This window comes from Myotis davidii, unplaced genomic scaffold (assembly GCF_000327345.1).
Source record: "Myotis davidii unplaced genomic scaffold, ASM32734v1 scaffold1148, whole genome shotgun sequence".
Taxonomy (NCBI): domain Eukaryota; kingdom Metazoa; phylum Chordata; class Mammalia; order Chiroptera; family Vespertilionidae; genus Myotis; species Myotis davidii.
Window position 1 is genome coordinate 44,827 of NW_006298725.1, and position 21,159 is coordinate 65,985.

The 21,159-nt window shown below is 36.8% G+C and overlaps 1 protein-coding gene across 1 annotated transcript in view; it reads right to left on the reverse strand.

Moving 5' to 3' along the window:
- The window catches only part of ALG13 (ALG13, UDP-N-acetylglucosaminyltransferase subunit), a 75,052-nt gene that overhangs the window by 6,648 nt on the left and 47,245 nt on the right, over window positions 1-21,159 (reverse strand). Inside the window, 5 exon segments of the mRNA XM_006774484.2 lie at window positions 2,595-2,775; window positions 4,602-4,642; window positions 6,536-6,721; window positions 17,935-18,100; window positions 19,982-20,053. Coding sequence (XP_006774547.2) covers window positions 2,595-2,775; window positions 4,602-4,642; window positions 6,536-6,721; window positions 17,935-18,100; window positions 19,982-20,053 — 646 coding nt within the window.

Consider the following 21,159-nt stretch of genomic DNA (forward strand, 5'->3'; position numbering starts at 1 on the left):
GACACTTAGTTAAGGGGTTTTATTCCCTCCCTAATTTCAGGGGAAAATCCCTACCTGGGGAAACAACCTTTCTCAGAGAGGTGACCTTGGTTAAAACACATAGTGCCAGGAAGGTGAGCGAACATATTAAGAACAGTATGCCATATATGCCAGGCCCCTTGAAACAGCAAGGATGGACTGGCTCCCGGCACAAAACCATTAATATGCTTTAAAAGAGGGAGAAGAGAAAGGAAATTCACATTCCTCACATGCACCAGGCACAGTATACTTATACATAAGGTCTCTATTCATTCTTATAACAACCCTGGCAAGTCAGGTATTTCCCATTTTACAGAAAATCAGACTTAGGGAGGTTAAGTAACTTAGCCAAGATCACAACCATCGAGTAGCAGTGCTGGAATGAGAAACACATTTGGTTAGGTTAGTCCACACCATTTCTTCTTACCTCCTGCTGATGCTTTCCAAGAAGGGCCATCCAATGATCCTATTCTAAATCCTTCAAAATGCCTCCCCATCTATATTATACTGTGAACTCATAGACAAAGCAACCATCCTTATAGTCTCAAACTTTTTAGTCTTGAGATTTCTTTACACTTAAAGATTGAGGATCCCAAATTGCTTTTATTTATGTGGCTTATATTTATAAATATTTACCATATTAAGCATTAAACTGAGAAACTGAAAAATTATTAATTCATGTAAAAATCAGTCCTTAATGTTAACACAAATTCTCTATGCAAAATGAATTTATTATCCTAAACAAAAGAAAACTGTGTCCTAAGTGGCATTGTTTTATACTTGTGCAAGTCTCTAATGCAGTGGTTCTCAACCTTGGCTGCACATTAGAATCACCTGGGAATCTTTTTAAAATCCTGATTTCTGTGCCTCATCCTCCGGAAATTCTGTTTCTTTGTTATGGGGTGGGGCCACAACATTAGTAACAGAGAAACAGAATTTCTGGAGGATGAGGCCCAGAAACCAGGATTTTAAAAAGATTCCCAGGTAATTCTAATGTGCAGCCAAGGTTGAGAACCACTGCTCTAATGTATGGTTTAATAGAAAACAGCTGGATTCTCATATTTGCTTCTCTATTTCATCTATTATGATATGTTGTTTTGGTTTAAGTATAAGAAGAAAATCTGGCTTCATACAGATATGTACTTGGAAAAGAGAAGTCTTTTAGTAAGTAGATCATTGTAGATCTCCAATGCTACAACAAAACTAGGTAAGTAGTAGTTTCTTATATATCAACTAGATGCCTGGTGCATGAAATTCATGCACTGGGCGGGGGGGGGGTAGGGAGTTGGGGGGATGTGCTCAGCTCAGCCTGCACCCTCTTCGAAGTCCGGGAGCCCTCAGGGGATATCTGAATGATGGCTTAGGCCCGCTCTCTGTGGGGAGCAGGACTAAGCTAGCAGTCGGACATCCTTAGAGCTGCTGGAAAGGCTCCCGCCACCACCGCTGCACTCGCCAGCCGTGAGCCTGGCTTCTGGCTGAGCAGCGCACTCCCCCTGTGGGAGTGCACTGACCACCAGGGGGCAGCTCCTGCATTAAGCATCTGCCCTCTGGTGGTCAGTGCGCATCATAGCGACTGGTTGTTCTGCCATTCACTCAATTTGCATATTAGCCTTTATTATATAGGATATCAATGCGAATTTTTCATACTTTGTTAATATGAAAATCCAGTTTATCTTGCATTTTTGATAGGTCTTTTATAAAATTATACACAGGTAACATCATGCATTGGTAACTAGGAAAATATTATTTCACTAAGTTATGCAGTCTGAGACCATAAGAATAGTTGCTTTGTCTATGAGTTCCCAAATGCTGACATCATGTCATTACACATTGTGAAAAACACATTCATTAATATCCCCATCTAAGTATTGGGAAGCTGTTAACGTTAGGGTGGTAGATACAAGTTTTCCAAAATTTTAACTTTCATTTGAAAGTTGAAATTTTTATCTTAGACAACAAACGTTGTCAGTTGTTTTTCTTGAAGTAGCAGGCTTATACTGCTCATTTGAGAAAATGTGTACCAGATCCCCCAGTCTGAATAACCATTGTTTGTCTATCACTCTTTCAAGCAAAAATAGTGTTACATGAAAAAAGTCAGCTAGTTCATCTCAGAGCTCAACCTCATAAATCTTTTAAGTTAATCATACTTCAGTATGCAGAGTGCCTGAGGAATTTGTCCCAGTTTTGTCAAACAGAATAAGTACAATTATTCAAAGACAAATATTTAATGAAAATAAAAACATCTTTGATGAAGGAAAAAAAAGAAATCACACTGGAATTTTTATCATGAGTGTGTGGCAATGAGGAAGTCACTGATTCCTTACATAGTTTACCCTCTGATTTTTACACCCTCAATGCAAATGTAACAGAGTGAAAGGGACAAAGAAAAGCTGTGTATTATGACGAATACTTCTGGCCTCATGGATCCCTTCAGAGGGTTTGAGGGACCCCATGGACCATCCTTTGAGAAACAATGATCTAATATTTGGACATAATATAATATCTGAAGGCCATTATTAAATATACACAATAAAATCCAATTGTCTTTCTTCCAGGCAATCTCATTAAATGCTCACCATTTGTTGATGCTTCTACCTGAACGCCATCTTGTCTTCCCACATCACTGTACAACTGAGGAATGGTCTGATCTACCAGAGTAGGTGTCTCAGTACAGATGGGATAATTCTCTACATGAAAATGCTGCTCCTGCATCTGTGGCACATAGACCATGGAGTACCAGTAGTTGTGATGATAGCACTTGGGAAAGAAAGGGAAAAAAACAAATGGACATTTTCTTAAAGTAGCACAATTCCTGTCTAAAAAAAAAAAAAAATAGTTGGGCTATAATTTTCAAATGGGGTAACAATGATTTTTTTGACCTAAAAGATATAGAAAACCTATTCTCTATTACAACTTTCAGATCTTTTGCAGCATCTGTATTTCATATTTGGACTTAGAATTTCTTTTAGGAAAGGACCTGAAGGAAATTAGAGATATACACAGTGACATGTATATAGAGATGCCTTTTATATCATTATTTTTAAAAGCAAAACACATTAAACAACCTAATATTAAACAACAGAAAACTAGATGAATGAATTATGATATATCCATGATGGAACACAATACAGGAAATTTAAAAAATCATACTGTCAAATATTTTTTAAACGCTCGTATTATTGCCCTAGCCAGTTTTGCTCAGTGGATAGAGCATCAGCCTATGGACTACAGGGTCCCAGGTTCAATTCCAGTCAAGTGCAAATGCCCACGTTGTGGGCTTGATTCCCAGTAGGCGTTGTGCAGGAGGCAGCTGATCAATGATTCTCTCTCATCACTGATGTTTCTATCTCTCTCTCCCTCCCTTCCTCTCTGAAATCAATAAAAATATATTTTAAAAACAACAAAAATGCTCATATTATTGAAGGTTCACAAAATTATAAATCATAGTCCATATTTTGTAAAATAAACTGAAAAATGTATCCAAGTATACTGTGATTATACAGATGATTTTGGTTTTCTTTATACCATAGCATTTTCAGATGTACTATAATGAATGCTATTCCACTCAATATAAAAATTATTGTATTTTTCTGTATTTCCTTATATTCCCACGATGTTAAATGCAGGAAGAATATTTTAAAATGCCTCAGCCTTGTGGAATGAATTAGAACATTTCCACATGTGACTATAGTAATCTAACATAACTGAAGTGGCAAGAAGTTTATTTTTTCAATTCTCAAAATTTCTTTTATGAAATATAGTCTCAAAGAACAAAAAAACCCACTCCATACTCTTAATTTATAAATGTGTGGCAGTTGGATAAGATAATTTCCTGGAAATTGTATATCCAAAGTTTTAAGAAAATCAGTGTCTGGGAATATTAACTACTTTGAGCATTATCCAGGAGACTACCTAGATTACTATCTGCCAAATATTAAGATGCATCATTACTTCCCCAGAAATATACCATCTTGTAATGTCAGAAGACAAGTCTATCTCAGGGAGGGAATGATCCCTGAAAGAATAAAATAAAAGAGCCCTTACCTGAAATCAGACACCTTCCAGTGATACTAAGGTATCTGTCAGTACCCACATTTTACAACTCAGAGGAGTGGTGAAAATCAAGTGTTTTTCAAATATCTATGAATAGGCAAATGCTTAAAAATAATTCAGTTCTTTAAATATCTGAATTTGTCAGGTTACTTTTCACATGAAATACAAAAATAGCCATAAAAATATTTTAAGCAGGATAAATAACCCAATTATTATTTTGAGACAGAAAAACATAGTGAAGTGTTGGCACATGATGTTAAATATGGAGGCCAATGTGTACTAAAGTTGTGCTGCTTAGAGTCTCTGCTCACCACTATTTACCAACTATACTATAAGAGAAACAGAAGCACTAGGAGGCTAAAGTAGAAAAGTGACCTATATCATCTTCAGAGATATTTTATAATGACAGAAATAAAACTTTTAGGGCCTTCACAATATTCTTGACTCTGAAAGTTCAAAAGTCTGATTATCAAAACAGCATCTACTGTATTTTTAATAGTTTATAAAAGCAATTTTAACAGGACTCTTACCTGCAATCCCAGATTGAAATAGTACTGCAAAACTTTTGTATCTAAAATAAAGAATTTTAATTTTAGTGACTAGATGATATAAACAATTAGAATTACCATTTAAAAGCTTTTCTGTTTAAGTATTAAGGTAGATAACTAATGTAGTCTCCTGACATCAACACAACACTCAAATCTACCTTACAGTAAATGACCATTTACCTACAACTATAGGTAAGGTCATTTTCTGATCCAAGGTTTAAATAACCAAATATATATTCTATTTCTAGTCTTAATATTATCAATTACTACAGAAATGCCATTCTACTAATTTAAGAAGAATCCGGTAAAGGCATTTTCTGGCTCATCCCAAGGCTAAAATTTTACTTCAATACAAATGTACTATCTAAGCAATCATATTGTTTCTCAGTTGATGAAGCTACTACATAGTACAAATTAAATGCTCTACTAATACGGAGAGATAAGTGATGTCTATGGAGATAACTACTACTTACAAAATAATTTACTTTGGTTTTAGTTAACACGACTAACCACCAGTAGAACTCCAAAAAGAGGAGGTAATGAGCAAAGTAACTCAAAATAAGTTAAATTCTAAGGTGATAAAATTTCTCCAGATATCATATGTCCGTAGCAATTATTATTCACAATAGCAAAAAGGTGAAAACAACCCAAATGTCTATCAACCAATAGATAATAAAATGTAGTGTATCCATACAATGGAAAATTAGTCAGCCATAAAAAGAAACAAAGTACTAATACATGTTACACTGTTAACAAAATAGGAAATCAAGAAGAGTTAATATTTTATATGGCCTGGAGAGAAGAAAGAAGGGAGATAAAGATGAGTACTTCATCATAGTCAGGTTTTAAGCCAAGGGAAAATGACTACCAAGTAGCTAGAGACAAGTACCTGAAACTTCAAAGGCCAGGATTCGATAGATTTCAGAATAATCTACATAAAGGTGATACTGAAATTTTAAGGCACAGAAAAAGAACAAAATATAGTTGAAGATGATCTTGGTGACTACCTTAGGGGCTGGAAAAAAATAAAATAGAATAGAGAAGCAGCTAGAAAATTCAAGAGAATGTTATAGAAAAGAAAGTATAAATAAGCTACAAACAATTTTCAACTACAATTCTCTTTTGAGAAACACTGCCAAATTGAGGAGTAACAAAGAACATCCCATGGAAAGCTACTCCTTAGTTTAATTATAGAAACAAATATAGTTTAATTATAGAAACATGGCTGAAATCCAAGGCATATTAGACCCCTAATTCCTAAAAAACAAAAACAAAACAACCTATTCCAAGTCTTGAAAATTCAGTTGGAATCCCAAATATTAAATGTCAAAAGATCATAAAAATGTCACATATTTACGGTAAGAACTTAAGAAAATGGAGAAAATTTTATATTGACTCCTGCTTTTCAAGATGGAATATTATGCTGCTCTAAAAAGGAAGGAGCTCTTACCATTTGCAACGGCATGGATGGAACTGGAGAGCATTATGCTAAGTGAAATCAGCCAGTCAATGAAGGAAAAATACCACATGATCTCACTCATTCACAGATAAGCTAGGGGACTGTCTAGGGCGGGGGGAAAAATGGACACATATGTAATACCCTTTGTAATAAAAAAATAATAATAATAATAATAAAGGAAAAAAAAAACAGTTGAGAGAGCAAAGACATCAAGTTGAGAATCTTCTCCAAGGCAGACATAGCTACCAAAAAGGAGCAGCAGGAGTGAACTCAACCATCTACTTCTTGATTATGCAGAAGATATTCTCAGCTTTCAGTTGCTCCTTTCCTTAGTCACTTACTTAGCATTATGCTCTCAAGTCAATTTCCACCCTACTCCTTTTGGTTAACCACAGTTATGCTCTAAAAAAAATGCCAGATGTACACAACCCTCATCCAAATCTCAAAATCCACTCACCCTGAGGCAGATCACTGCCACTTGGATCACAGGAATAAGGTGGAGGTGATGGTGGTAAGTTGGAAGCCTCTCCCACTTCAAGAGGAAAAGGAGGAGGTAGAGGGGGAGGAAAGGGGGGTGGTGGCAGAGTTGCAGCAACAGCAGGCACATGAGCAGAGAGGTATGGATAGGATGGTGAAACAATCACTAAAAAAGAAACAAAACATAAAGTAACAATGCATAACTAAGTTCATCTTCTATTTCTTCTGTGTCCCAGCATGGTCAAATGGCTTAAATTCTTATGGTTTGATTTAAAAACCAAAACTTGGAAGATGAACTGCTCCACATTCTCTTAGACATGCCAGCTGAAAACTAGTTCATTACAGGTCATTTTCAGTAAAGGAAATACTTGAAATTAGAAGGAAAAACTGGAAATTTCAGAACTTTGACTATCAAGACTTGGAACATCAGCTAACAGGTACATAAATAAAGTATCATTAAGGCAAAAGTTTTACTTTAGCTTAATACAAAGTTAAAGATGTTATCAGCCATCTGAAATTCTTCGTCAAATCACAAGATGCAAAAGCTAGTAAGAGAGACTAATTTGCACAAACTACAGATTTAAGTAATATTTGAAGATTTCTATTTCGTAGCATCAGAGGAGAATCAGGACAGAGTAGGTAAAATGTTACCCCTGTAACTTTTTTTAAAATTTGTCTTTATAGTTGAAAGTATTACAGATGTCCCCTTTGTTTTTTTTTATTTTTCTCATTGACCCCTTCCACCCCTCACCCATCCCTCCCACGCCTTTGTCACACTATTGTCTGTGTCCATGGGCTATACATATATGCATATAATTCCCCATGTAGTATCTCTCCCCCATCTCTACCCTTTAACTTTGTATACTTGTTACTATAATTTAAAACAAATACTTATGAGTTTTACAGTTTTTGACATAAATTAAAATATAATTGTTTAAATATTAGTACATTCCTCTATGATAAAAAGGAAACAATATGGTTCCAGCCTAGTAAAAGTGTTTATATATATAGTATGCTAGATAAGCCTGTTAAATTTTTTGACAAAACATGAATGATATAACCCCCTTCAAGTTTAATTGAACATTTTAGCTGACTTAGAAATCCAAGTCCTTCCTTCTATGCATATATTTTTTAACAACATATATAGAAACTTAGGCACTTTGCTGACTTTTTTCTTTTCTAAATTATAAAAATGGAAGCCATTTGAAAGGCTAAGATTGATCTGTATGTCAATATTTTGCAATTGATTCCCTATGTAGAATTTTGAAACTTAAAAACTTCCAGATTTAACCAATTTATGAATAACATATATCTCCAACTAGCTTCCTTAAACACTAACCTCTCTGAGGTATTTACTGTGTAATAACCAATTCATTTTTGAGAACTTTAAGTAACCAATGATCTTTACTCCTGTTACTCAATGTCACATCCAAGAAGAAAAACTATTCTGTTGTGAAATCAGTTAATTCTTTTTTTAAATTTAATTAAAATTTTTCCATCACCATTTATCCCCTCTATGCCCTCTTCCACCACTGACCCCCCCACCCCCGTTGTTAAGGTCCATGAGTTCTTTCACTTTTTTGCTCAATCCCTCCCCCTCAATACACCTGGTACACACCCCTACACACACACACACACACACACGCACACAGCAACAACTTTGAGAATTTTGAATAATTAACGCAATGCTTCCTTAAACTACTACTGGGTTCAACAACATATCAAAATGACAATATTAGAGAGACTACTTGGGTAAACACTGTATATTAAAACTTAAAACATGACTGTTCATTAGATCCTACATGAGTGAAAACATATGGTCCTTGTCTTTCTCTAGTCTATTTCACTTATAAACAGCTCTTAATTCTTAAGGTTACTAATAGCAGGATAGAATTATATGAAACTAGAGGCCCGGTGCATGGATTCATGCACTGGTGGGGTCCTTCAGCCTGGCCTGTACCCTCTCGCAATCCAGGACCACTAAGGGGATGTTGGAGAGCCAGTTTCGGCCCGATTCCCACAGGCTAGGCCGAGGGACCCCACCAGTGCATGATGCCTCTAGTACGCACATCACATCTTTGGTTAATCTCTTCCCATGCTCTCCCTCCCCCCTTCCCTCTTAGATTCCTCAGTTTGTTCCATGTTTCCATGCCTGTGGTTTCTGCTCCTGTGCCCCGTGGTGGTCAGTACATGTCATAGCTACCGGCCAGTTGGCTGGTCGCTTAGGCTTTTATATATATAGACAACCTACAACTACTTACGGTTCTTACACAGTAAGCATTGTTCCTTTACCTAAGACAAATACAATTTTATTATAGCTTAGTAGTATTTTTCTTCTGGAAATGTACCTGGTGTTAAACACTATGTACTTTCTGCATTGCCCAGACATCTTTATTACAAGGAGATAGTTTATTTATTTATTTATTTATTTATTTATATCTTTATTCAGATTATTACAGTTGTTCCTCTCGCCCCTATTTATTTATTTATTTATTTAACTTTTATTAAGGTATTACATATGTATCTTTATCCTCCCATTGCCCCCCACCGAACCCCTGCTCCTGCCCTCACCCCCCCTGGTGTCTGTGTCCATTGGTTATGTTTATATGCATGCATACAAGTCCTTTGGTAGTTCTTCTGTCTTTTAGACTAAATAGTACAGTATTGTCAAGATAATGGGGCCAATGACTTAAATGGGTAGAAATAATCTGGTTTTGTGAGCTTTGTTTTTCAAAATGAAAGTAATTTAGACTTGTTCTCATAATAGATGGTTTTAACTGTTTGCTTTTATGGAAAACAAAGGAAGATGGTTTCATACTTGGTTGTATATTTCTTAAATAAACATGTAAAGCAACAACCAAACATTAGAACTATTCCTTTAGCATTTATCATTTTTAACTATTTTATTTCTCTGTGTGAAATTTTAGTCAAAAGTGGTTGAAATGTTAACAATATTCTTTGAAAGACTATTTAAAGGGTTTATAAATGTTTGAGTTATCATGCAAAGGCTGATTTCTAATAAAATAAAACAGTAAAATATTTATTTTGTCTAAAAAATAAAACAAAAAAATTCAAGTACTAAATTTTATTATTGTGTTAACTACCCTATAATTTTAACTCTGAGAAGTACACAAAGTTTAGTCTCATTGTTCAATAAAGTTGTTTAAATTCAGAGTTTTAGAAAACTTAGTTTAGTACAGCAACTGTCCACAGAAGCTGAATTTGTTATTCTGGTAATTTAGCTGGAAAAATTTCCGGCCAAGTATTAGCAATAATCCACATTTTTTCATTTACTGATATAAATATTAATGATACTATTACCTATACCCTTTATACAGTTGCATGCTAATAGTTAAAGGAGGTCTGTTTCTTAGGGTCATTTAAAACTTGATAAACAGCTCTTTGGAGGTGATGAGGTGATTCTTTCTTGACTATAGAGGTTATACACCTCTATTCATTGTCAAAACACAGAATGGGGCACTAAAACATAAATTTTACTATACATAAATTAAACAGTAAATTTTAAAAACTTGCTCAGCTGTTTTGAAGCTTTGAAATGCATGCATAAGTCTCCATAAGTCAAGGTTTTGGAAGAGAAATTTAATTTCTAGAGTATCTCCAAATGCTCTAAAAGCTTTATGAATTTGCTTTCTATAAAATAACTAGAGGCCCAGGACACAAAATTCATACACTTCGGTGGGGGGGGGGGGGTGTCACTCAGCCCGGCCTGTGCCTTCTCACAGTCTGGGAGCCCTTGTGGAGAGCAGGCCTAAGCTGTCAGTTGGACATCCTTAGAGCTGCCATAGAGGTGGGAGAGGCTCCTGCCACTATTGCCGTGCTCGCCAGCTGTGAGCTCAGCTTCTGTCTGAGTGGCGCTCCCCCTGTGGGAGCACACTGACCACAAGGGGCAGCTCCTGCGTTGAGCATCTTCCCCCTGGTGGTTGGTGCGCATCAGAGTGACCAGTTGTTCTGCTATTCGGTTGATTTACATATTAGCCTTTTATTTATTTAATAAAGCTCAACTCTTCTTCCTTTTAAACTAGCACTCAAATCATATCAATTAAAAAAAGCAAATGACACAAAGCAACAAATGAACAAACAAAACAAACTCAATGACACAGACAACAGTATGGTGGCTACAAGAGGGGAAGGGAAGAGTAGGGAGGATAAAGAGGGAAAAGGCAGTCAAATATATGGTGATGGAAGGCAACTAGACTTTGGTTGAACACACAATGCAACAATATACAATTGACTTATTATGAAACTGGACACTTCAAACTTGTACAATGTTAGTAACCAATGTTACCCCAAAACATTTAATTTTTCAAAAAGCCAATGAAGCAAGTTCAACTAGCTACAGGTAGTAGAATGCAATTATGATCATTAGGTAAAAACCAACTACTAGACATATAAGCAGTTAAATACATTCTTATGGGCCTGAGAGGATACAGGGCAGAAAACATTTGGAGATTACTTTTTCTGAATTCACCTTCCTTTAAATTCATATTACAATAAGTCCCACAATAAAAAAGCTTTTATAATTTCCAGTTGTTCTAGATTTGTATAAGCATCTGATTTGCAGTCTTAATAGGGCTCCATAGCTTAATAGATATAATTCAGGGATGGCTCCAGAACAATGGAAACAAACTTTTCTAAAATATTAATGGAAATCAACATAATGCACTCTAAATGCTTATTTACCCTGTTCTGTGTTTCTGCAGTCTACTTCAGGACATTTTACTTTTATTTTATATTAATGTTTTTTATTGACCTTTAGAGACAGAGGAAGGGCAAGGGATAGAGAGATAGAAACATTGATGAGAACTTCGATCCACTGCCTTTGGGAATATATATATAGCAAGAACTGGCTTCTTAGAGATCAAAGAGCATGGCCAAGACCAAGATGCAGTGAGGTACAAAATTTAAGGGGCCACCAAACTAATGTAAAAAAATCCATGATGAATAAAATATCAAAATTCTAAAAGACAGGCCCTGGCCAGGTAACTCAGTTGATTGGAGTGTCCTTCTGTACACTAAAAGGCTGCAGATTTGATCCACAGTCAGGGCTTGTACAGGAGGCAATCAGGTGAGGATTAAAAAAGAAAACTCTAAAAGACAGGATATCAGCCTGCACTGGCATGACATAACCTCAAGAGTGAATCCCTTTCTCAGTTCACCCTAGGCCTGGCCCACAGATCCTGTCTTTAGGGCAAGTGAGTCACTAGTCTGTCCCTGGCAAAAGCCTAAGAAACAGTAACCAAAAGTTAGTTATAACAGTATTTGATGCTTATGAAGAGTCTCACAGTAAAGACAATCATGGCATCTAGTTACCTGGCAGATAGGAGTAACCTGCAGGAGGATGGAATGGGCTGCTAGACAGTCACATGAATAACAATAGAAAACATAAGTTCTTTCATCTAGAGTAGTGGTGGGGAACCTTTTTCCTACCAAGGGGCATTTGGATACTTATAACACCATTTGAGAGCCATATGAAATTATTAACTAAAAAGTTAGTTTGCTATATTTGGTCAAACATTTAATTAGCTCAGCCCTAATGCCTTGGCAGAGCCAAACCAAATGATTTCGCAGGTCTTATATGGCCCAAGGGCCAGATATTCCCCACCCCTGATCTAGAGGATTGATAAAGAGCAACTAAAAAGCAGCATCCCCGGGTAGAATTATAATTGAAGTTCTTAAGTGACTCAAAAAACAAAAAGTAACATAAATGAGGGCAGTATACATTTTTAGAAATACCTATACAGAACACAAATTTGGCATTTAAAGAGTAAACATTCAATGACTCTATATAAATGAGGTATGACAATGCTTGATTCACCTGTCACTTGATTTTTTAAAGCTCAGAAGTAGGAAGCAGACAGCCAACACTTTCCCCTACAATTAATCCCAAAGTTGTACAACCAGGGTCTACATTAACATTTACAATGAAAAATCTGTATGGTCATTAATTAACATATATTGCAAGTTTTTGTTCCAGACACTGGTCTACTGAGAACTTGATTTTTAAATAAGTGAAAAAGATACAGAAAATAAAACAAATGAATTATTTTAAGATAGACACTATCCAGGTCAATAAATAAAACTTAACCAGCCACTCCAGAAAACTTCCATGCTCCTTATACCAATTACAAAACCTCTCCCTCGACCAAAATTAACCATTAACCTGACTTTCATAGTAATCACTTCCTATATTTTCTTTTTTTATTATTACAGACTAGTGGTCCGGTGCACGAAATTCATCCCTCAGTCCAGTCTGCACCCTCTCCAATCTGGGACCCCTCGGGGGATGACCCACAGGGATCAGGCCAAAACCAGCAGTTAGACATGCCTCTCGCAATCCCAGATCGCTGGCTCCTAACCGCTCACCTGCCTCCCTGCCCAACTTTATCTTGGCCTCGCCACCATGGCTTTGTCTGGAAGGTCTCCTGGTCTAATTAGCATATTAGCCCTTTATTAGTATAGGTATCTCCCATTTTCCCTCTTACCCACCTTTCTCCCAGCCCATACCCCCTACCTGGTGATCACTACCCTATAGCCCATGTTCATGGGCTATGCATGTAAGTATATAAATTCTTTGGTTTATCTTTTCTCATCCCCTCCAACCCCACATTGAGGTATGTCAGTCTGTCCCATGCCTCCATGTTTCAGGTCTTATTCTGTTGGTCAATTCAGTTTGTCCATTAGATTGCACAAATAAGAACATGTGATATTTGCTTTTCTCAGTTTGGCTTATTTCACTTAGCATAATATTTTCCAGGCCCACCCATGCTGTCCCAAAAGGTAAGAGATCCCTCTTTTATTTTAAAATATTCTTATTGATTTCAGAGAGGAAAGGGGAAGGAGAGAAAGAAATGTCAATGATGAGAATCATTGATCAGCTGCCTCCCTGCATGCCCACACTGGGAATTGAGCCTACAACCCAGGCATGTGCCCTAACTGGGAATTGAACCATGACCTGTTGGTTCATAGGTCAACAGTCAACCAATTAGCCACAATGCCTGGCAAGATCTTTCTTGTCTTCATTTTTTTAAAATTTTATTTTCTTTAAACAAGTATTACAAACAATGTCTTGTGTCCATTGGTTATGCTTATATGAGGGGTGCATATATTCTTTCTGAATTGGTATTTTGGGGTTTTTAGGATATATTCCCAGAAGTGGGATTGCTGGGTCAAATGGAAGTTCCATTTTCAGTTTTTTGAGGAAACTCCATACTGTTTTCCATAGTGGCTGTGCCAAACTGCATTCCCACCAGCAGTGAACTAGTGTCCCCTTTTCTTCACATCCTTGCTAGCACTTGTTGATTTTTTGATGATAGCCATTCTGATAGGTGTGAGGTGATATCTCACTGTGGTTTTAATTTGCATTTCTCTGATGATTAGTGACTGAGCATCTGTGGTTTTCTTTTTAGGAGTTTTGTCACCCAAATGTGTATTCCCACACAGTTGTTTAAAGTTGATGCCTTGAATCTCTCAATTGTTGCTCCTTTCTCCATCCCTATCATTATCTTTCCGTTTTTCTTTGTAAGAATCTGGGTCCTTTGATATGTTGAGTTTCCCAAAGTCTGGATTCTGCTGAATACACACCCGTGGTGCATTTCAACATATTCTTCTGTATTTCTTGCAAATAGGCAGCTCAATCCAGAAGGCTGGATCAAACTCAAGATTGATTCCTTTGGCACATTTATAGGTAATGTCTTATTGTCTTTGCAATCTTAGCAGCTATTACTGTTTAATACCCATCCATTCAGTAAGGACTGCAAAATGATTATATTCTGCCACTTCTTTTTCAATGATTAGTTGCAATACTAATACATAGAAACATCTCCCCTCATCTATTTGGTTATCTAGTAGTATAGTTCATGTAAGGGAAAATAAATACTTAATTCTTTCACTCTATTTTCTAGTTTTGAAGAAACTAAGCTTTTACTTAGACTCTTTATTACATCTGTAGTACTTATCTTCCATTAAAAAATAGCTATACTTTATCCACATTGTCCAAACATATGGCCATTACATGGAATATTCTCAAACTCTCAGCCCTCATTTTGTCTTAATTCTACAGGTAAATTTAATGCTTACTCATTAGGTCTTATGTTGATGTTGCTAATTATTTTAGAAGTCTAAAAGTCAAAACTCATTCTTTAATACATTGCTGACCATTAATACAACTTCCTGTGATGGCAGAAATATTCTCTATCTGTGCTTTCCAATACTGTAGCCACCAGCTACTTGGCATGTTGTTAGTGTGACTGAGCAATTGAAGGCTTATTTAGGTATAATTAATTTCAAATTAAATTGTCACATGTAGCTAGTGATTACCTTGCTTGACAGCATAACTTAAGTAGATTCTTCAGGAGGTGCTCATGTGAATAATATTCTCTTAATTGTTATATATACTGCCCATTAAGCATGAAAATCAGTTTGGTTGAATATAAAATTTTGGTTCACACATTCCTTTAGTATCTCAAATGTTACTCCAAAATGAAGCACTGCTATAAATTTTGATGATTATTTTATTTCTTTTACACTCCATAGGCTCTTTTTCATAGATAATCAAAGGACTTTCTAGTTCTTTAAGGTCCATCCATTTAAAAAAATATATTTTTAGTGATTTTAGAGGGAGAGGGTAAAATAGAAACATCAATGATGAGAAAGAATCATTGATCACCTGTCTCCTGCACTCTCCCCCCACCCCACTGGGGATCTAACTGCAACCTGAGCAAGTGCCCTTGACCGGAATCAAACCCAAGACCCTTGTTTGCAGGCCGATGCTCTATCCACTGAGCCAAGCCAGCTAGGGCAAGTACCGCCATTTTACTAGACTATCCTGGTGTTGGTTGTTCTGAGTAAACAGTCTGCAGAGTGGTATTTCAGTAGGTAATTTTAAACCTTTTTTAATTTCAGGAAAGTCTTCTGAATTATAGTTTTCAGTATTTGTTCTTTTCCTTTACTTTGGTTTTCTTCTTCAGGAACTTGTGTTCGATCTCCTTTAACTTTAGTACGTCACTTTTGAATCTTTATATTCATTTTCTTCACTTTAAATTTCCACCTTTTTTAACATCTTTCTCTTAAAGCATTATCTGTTGTATATATTTTGTCATGGTCTTATAGTTTAGTCTTCATTACTGAAATGACTTCCTTCCATTTCTGTCACCTCATCTGAGCTTTTCTGATTCTAATTTGTTATTCTTTAATATCTTATTTTATTAATGTCTTTAGCTCATCCTGAAATACAGGGTTTCCCAGGTCTTCACTCTGATTTGGAAATTATTCCCAGAGTCCACTAGTGTTAAATGTATACACACTTTAATAACTGATAGCTCAGTTTTGAAAATGATATTTATTTTAACCCTTACCTGAGGAGTGAGGATATTTTTCCCATTGATTTTTTAGAGAGTAGAAGGGAAGTAGGAGGGGAAGAGAGATAGAGGAGAGAGAAACATCTATGTGACAGACACACATCAATTGACTACCTCCCCCACACACCTCAATCAGGGGTGGGGATTGGACCTGCAACCCAGGTATGTGCCAGTGACCAGGAATAGAACCCATGACCCTCCAGTGCATAGTCCCACACTTTAACCACTGAGCAACACGGGTCAGGGAGAAAATAAAATGTATTTTTGTAAACACTGCTTTTCTAATTATTCAAAGTGTGTGTATACGTTTTTTGGGATACCTCATACTTGTTAGTTTACTTTTAGTTTGTTTAGTTCTGTTTAGTGAGCACATTTCTGACATGCTTTTACTGTCTATAAGGATGTTAGTCTTTTTTTTTTTCTTAAAACATCTTCAGCACTTTTCATCTTAGCACTTTTTACCTTAGCACTTTTCATCTGTTCATTTTTTATATACATATTTATATTGATTTCAGAGAGGAAGGGAGAGAGATATAGAAACATCAATGATGAGAAAGAATCATTGATTGGCTGCCTCTTGCAATCCCACTTCCACACACTGGGATCAAGCCCACAACCTGGCTATGTTCCCTTGACCGGAATCAAACCTGGGACCCTTCAGTCCGCAGGTCAACACTCTATCCACTGAGCCAAACTAGCTAGGGCTGTTCATTTTTATGTGATATTATTTTTCATAAACTTTTGGATTGGGCAGAGTATAGGAAAGCTTTTCTAATGTCACAGGGCTCTCTTTAGCTGTTGATTTTATATAATGCTAAAAAAATGTATCACTGCTTTCTAGGATTCATAACTCTGTTCTCCTCCCAACTTTACTCTGGACCTACTCTTTTCCCTATTGTGATCATTTTTATTCCACTTCCAGCAGTTTCTGCCCAGTAAAGAATAATATCCTGAAAGGGAGACCTGGCAGGTCAGTTATGAGAGTTCTTAGGAGTCAAACTGCTTCAAGACCTTCAGTCCCATTATAATGTACCCAAAGCACTCATCTAGTGTTGGACAGGTAAAATCCCGTCCTAATCTTAGCTGCTCCTTCCAAATTGGCCGCCTCCCTTTCCAGTGAATTCTTATAAGTTCTTTTGGGGTTCTTCTGTTCTTAGGTTCATTAGACAACATCCCCAATATGCTTCTGTCTTCTTGCTCCCACGTAAACCCTGATAGCATGCAGGTCTTGTGATGGGTGGCTTGTCCCTACCCGTTTACATTTGTGGTTCATGGGGATACCTTGCCATCTAGTTTTGCTGTAAGTATTGTCCATGGGTTTTGGTTTGCTATTTCAATTTTTATTGGGGGACTCAGATTGAAAAGCTATTGTTGCCACCACCTTCCTAGAGTTCTGCTAAGAATTTTAAATTGTATTATCTCATTGGAATTCCATAACCACTTCAGAAATTGGTACTACCAGTACCCATAAGCTCATTGATAAAAAAGGTTCAATAACCTGTCCAAAATTACACAGCTAGTCAAGTTGTAAAACCAAGATTCTAACCCAGATCTTAAATTCTAGCACATATATTCTTTATAACATTCATGGGAAAATCATTCATTATATAGAAATGTATTTTATAGCAAACTTGTCAGGAGTTAATTCTGTGAAGTGTGAACACACTTCTACCTTAATTCTTGTATAATAAAACTCAACTGGAAGTTTGAGAAACTATTCCAAGTCCTTTACATTTTCAGCAGGGTAGTAAAGAGATAGATATAAAATCAGATCAAAGCCAAATTTGCAAAAAAACAAAAACCCAACCAATCAACCAACCATTGAAACCCTGGTTCTCTCAAATCTTATGGATTCTTCAACCATAGAAGGTATTTTATTAAGGAGGTTAAACAAATGTAATTATGGAAGTGAAAGTAATCCTATCTAATCACTAGAACTACTGTGTGCATATTCATGAATAGGAAAAGAAGCTTCCAAAGTAGGCAACCACTAATAACCTACCTGGCCTGCCTTGTGTAGGTGAAGATACAAATAAAGGCTGTATAGCCTTCTGTGAGGAAACTGAAGTGGGACTACTAGCTTGATTAGTTGCTGCACAGTTAGGTAAGACTGGAACTGGAACATTATTGGCACAGGAAGCTGTAATTGCTGCAGAATTTACCATCACCTGTAAGTGTGAAAGAAAGTTTAGAATTCTAAGTTCCACTTCTCAAACAATATTAGTCTCCTATATGATCCTAAATTTCAGGAAATAGTATTTTTTATTGTATATCTCTATTTTTTTGGTCATTAATTTCTCTCGGCAACATTTTGTCACTTTTAGCATACAAATTTTCCAGCTATATTGTTAGATACATTCTTAAGTATTTTGTGTTTTTTCTTTCTTTTTACATCTTTATTGTTGAAAGTATTGCAGATGTTCCACCTTTTCCCCCCATTGACCCTCACCACCCGGCTCCAGTATTTTGATAACTAAAACACAGAGGAGTCAATCTTTATGTAAACCCTCTATAGGCAGGTTAAGTTATTTCTTTTAGAAGACCCCAGATTACTTTGAGAACTTTAATTTTTAATGTATTATTTTTTTCTAAAAAGGTAATACATTAATATGATTCAAAAATCAAGTATACAAGGGGGTGATGAGAAGGCAACTGGTCCTACAAGGCTGCCAGGCCATAAAAACTGTGAACAATGCACTGCCCTGGAGTGGGGGGGGGGTCATTATTGCTGGCCCCAGGACAGATCATCGGATATGGCCTGGGGACCTCAACACCTGGGGGCCTTCCTGTAAGCCTATGAAAGGGGGCGGAACCACATTTGCAAGACAAAGACCCCAGAAGGTTATAAAAAGTGAAGCCCTCTGCGTGTTTCTTCACTCTGATTTGAAAATTATTCCCAGAGTCCACTAGTGTTAATAAACAGGGTCCCTCCCTTTCTCTAGGGGAAAAAAAATCAAGTATAACAATTGTGTAACAATGATATTTCCCTCCAATCCCTATACTCCATCTGCCTTGTTCCCTTCTGCCCAAGCAGGTGACTTCTGTGTTTCCTGCATATTGTACAGAGATTTATACACACTTCTTTAAACACAAAAGGTGCTTGGATTTTTTTAAAACTTTCTGAGACTACAAATTATATTTCTGATTAGGCCACAGCACCCAATATAGGGCTGTGCACAGAGAGGTGTTCAATAAATGATAACAGACTCCTCTTCTTGAATATACTGTCCTCACTGCAGTCTCCATTTCCTTGCTACCCACTGAAGTATGGCTGCTACCTCCTCTGGTCCTCATAAACTGTATTTGAAGTCACCAGTGGACTCCATGGCAAAAAATCCTAGTAGACTCTTGTTGGTCCTCATGTTGCTTGATCTCCTGGGAATAACTGATACCTTGAAACAGTCTCTTTCTGGGTTTCCCAAATATATTCTCCTACTTCCCCCCCGCCCTCCTTGGCTTTTGCTTCTCTTACCCATTTCCTAAAATTTGGTGAACCATAGGCTCTGTTCTAGATGCTCTTATCTCTTCCTTTTCCCAGGATGATCTTATTCACTCTTATGGTTTTATTTTTTTTCTTATATTTTATTGAAAAAAATGTGCCCGCAGCCAAGGTACATGCCCTTGACCGGAATCGAACCTGGGACCTTTCAGTCCTCAAGCCAATGCTCTATCCACTGAACCAAACCCGTTAGGGCCACTCTTATGGTTTTAGCTACCATTTTGATACCAACTCTCCATTTACAGGAGAGCTTTACATTTAAATGTCAGTGTATGACGTTGACTTGAGACATCATTTATATTAACTAACTCATTATAAGAGGTTCATAGTAGTCTAATGCCAGTGCATAGAACAGTGACTGGAACATAGTAGATGCTCAATTAATTGAATGAATTTACCAATCACTATACAAGGAACCACAGGTATAATACTTAAAATAGGAATATAAGCAGCTTCTTTGAAATATGAGTGAAGAGAATAAAAGAAAAAAATTCATTTTCCTCCATTCAGATCACCAAAACTGACTCCTTAATAACACAATAAAGATTACCTCCTGGGGGTAGTTGCATGAGGTAACTGTGTCCTGAGGAGACATAGAACATGGTCCTCTGTCCTGAAGAGACTTTAGTGAATACAGAAATACAGTTAAGTAAGGGCAAATCAAGAAACCAAACAACATATCAATAAAATATCTGCTGTGTTTCAACATCTCCTAAAATAAAGGTGATCTGTTCTGAAAATATTCAAATTGAGAAGTGACTAGTAAGATAATGCTCCAATCTATACCCTCTCCTCCATGCCTGCTGCTATTGCCCTGATGATGAGGTCTTCAGTCCCCCTTGAATTGATCCACTTTATCAGCGGTTCTCAGTAAACTCAGGGGTAGATCCTTGAGGCAGAGCTGAGCAGTTTGTAACCCTAATCTCTAGCAGCTTACTGGGGGTGGGGGGTGGGGGGGAGGGAGTAGGAGGGAGACAGAGAGACAGATATTGAGATTTCAACACATTAAAAAAATGTAATGACAAGGAAGCAAAAATAATTTGTATCAGATGAGAAGTATAGAGTATTCTGAGCATTTCATGGTGGTAAGGTGTTCCCTGAGTTTTGGAGCTCAGAAAGGATTCCTGATAGTGGCTCATGCATGGTGTGAATGCTTTTGATCGATTTGGAAGGGGGAGTGATCGATTTGGAAGGGGGAGTGATGTTAGGACCAGGTTCCTTTAATACTTTCAAAGAGCTTCTTGAAAATCACTTCCTCCCCTCACCAAAGACATTAAAAAAAAAAGATAATGTTCCCAAAAGTATCGCTCTAATGACAATGCCTGATTTAGGTAACTGTTCTATTTCCTATTTACATCCAACTCCAATCCCAGTGCAGACACTAAAATGTAACAGAAGATTGTAATTTAAACACTTTCTTAGTGGCCTTTCTTGACCTAAAAGTTTCAAAATCAGTAACACCAACAATGGTTTTGCTAAGAGAACGCATTCCATTTACAGAAGTAGCTTGGGACGAAGGTGGATAATTGGCTGGTCAGCTGCATCCTATCTAAGCAGGATATAGTATAATCCAAACACCACTCCCTCTGTCTCAAGACTATCTTTGTGAAAGCACAAATGATTTTAAAAGTCTCCGATTGTTATGACAGCAAAGACAAACACACAAGCAAGCAAACCAGTAGCAAAAATTGGTAATAATGATAAGAACAGAGGGAATCGGGGGAAGTA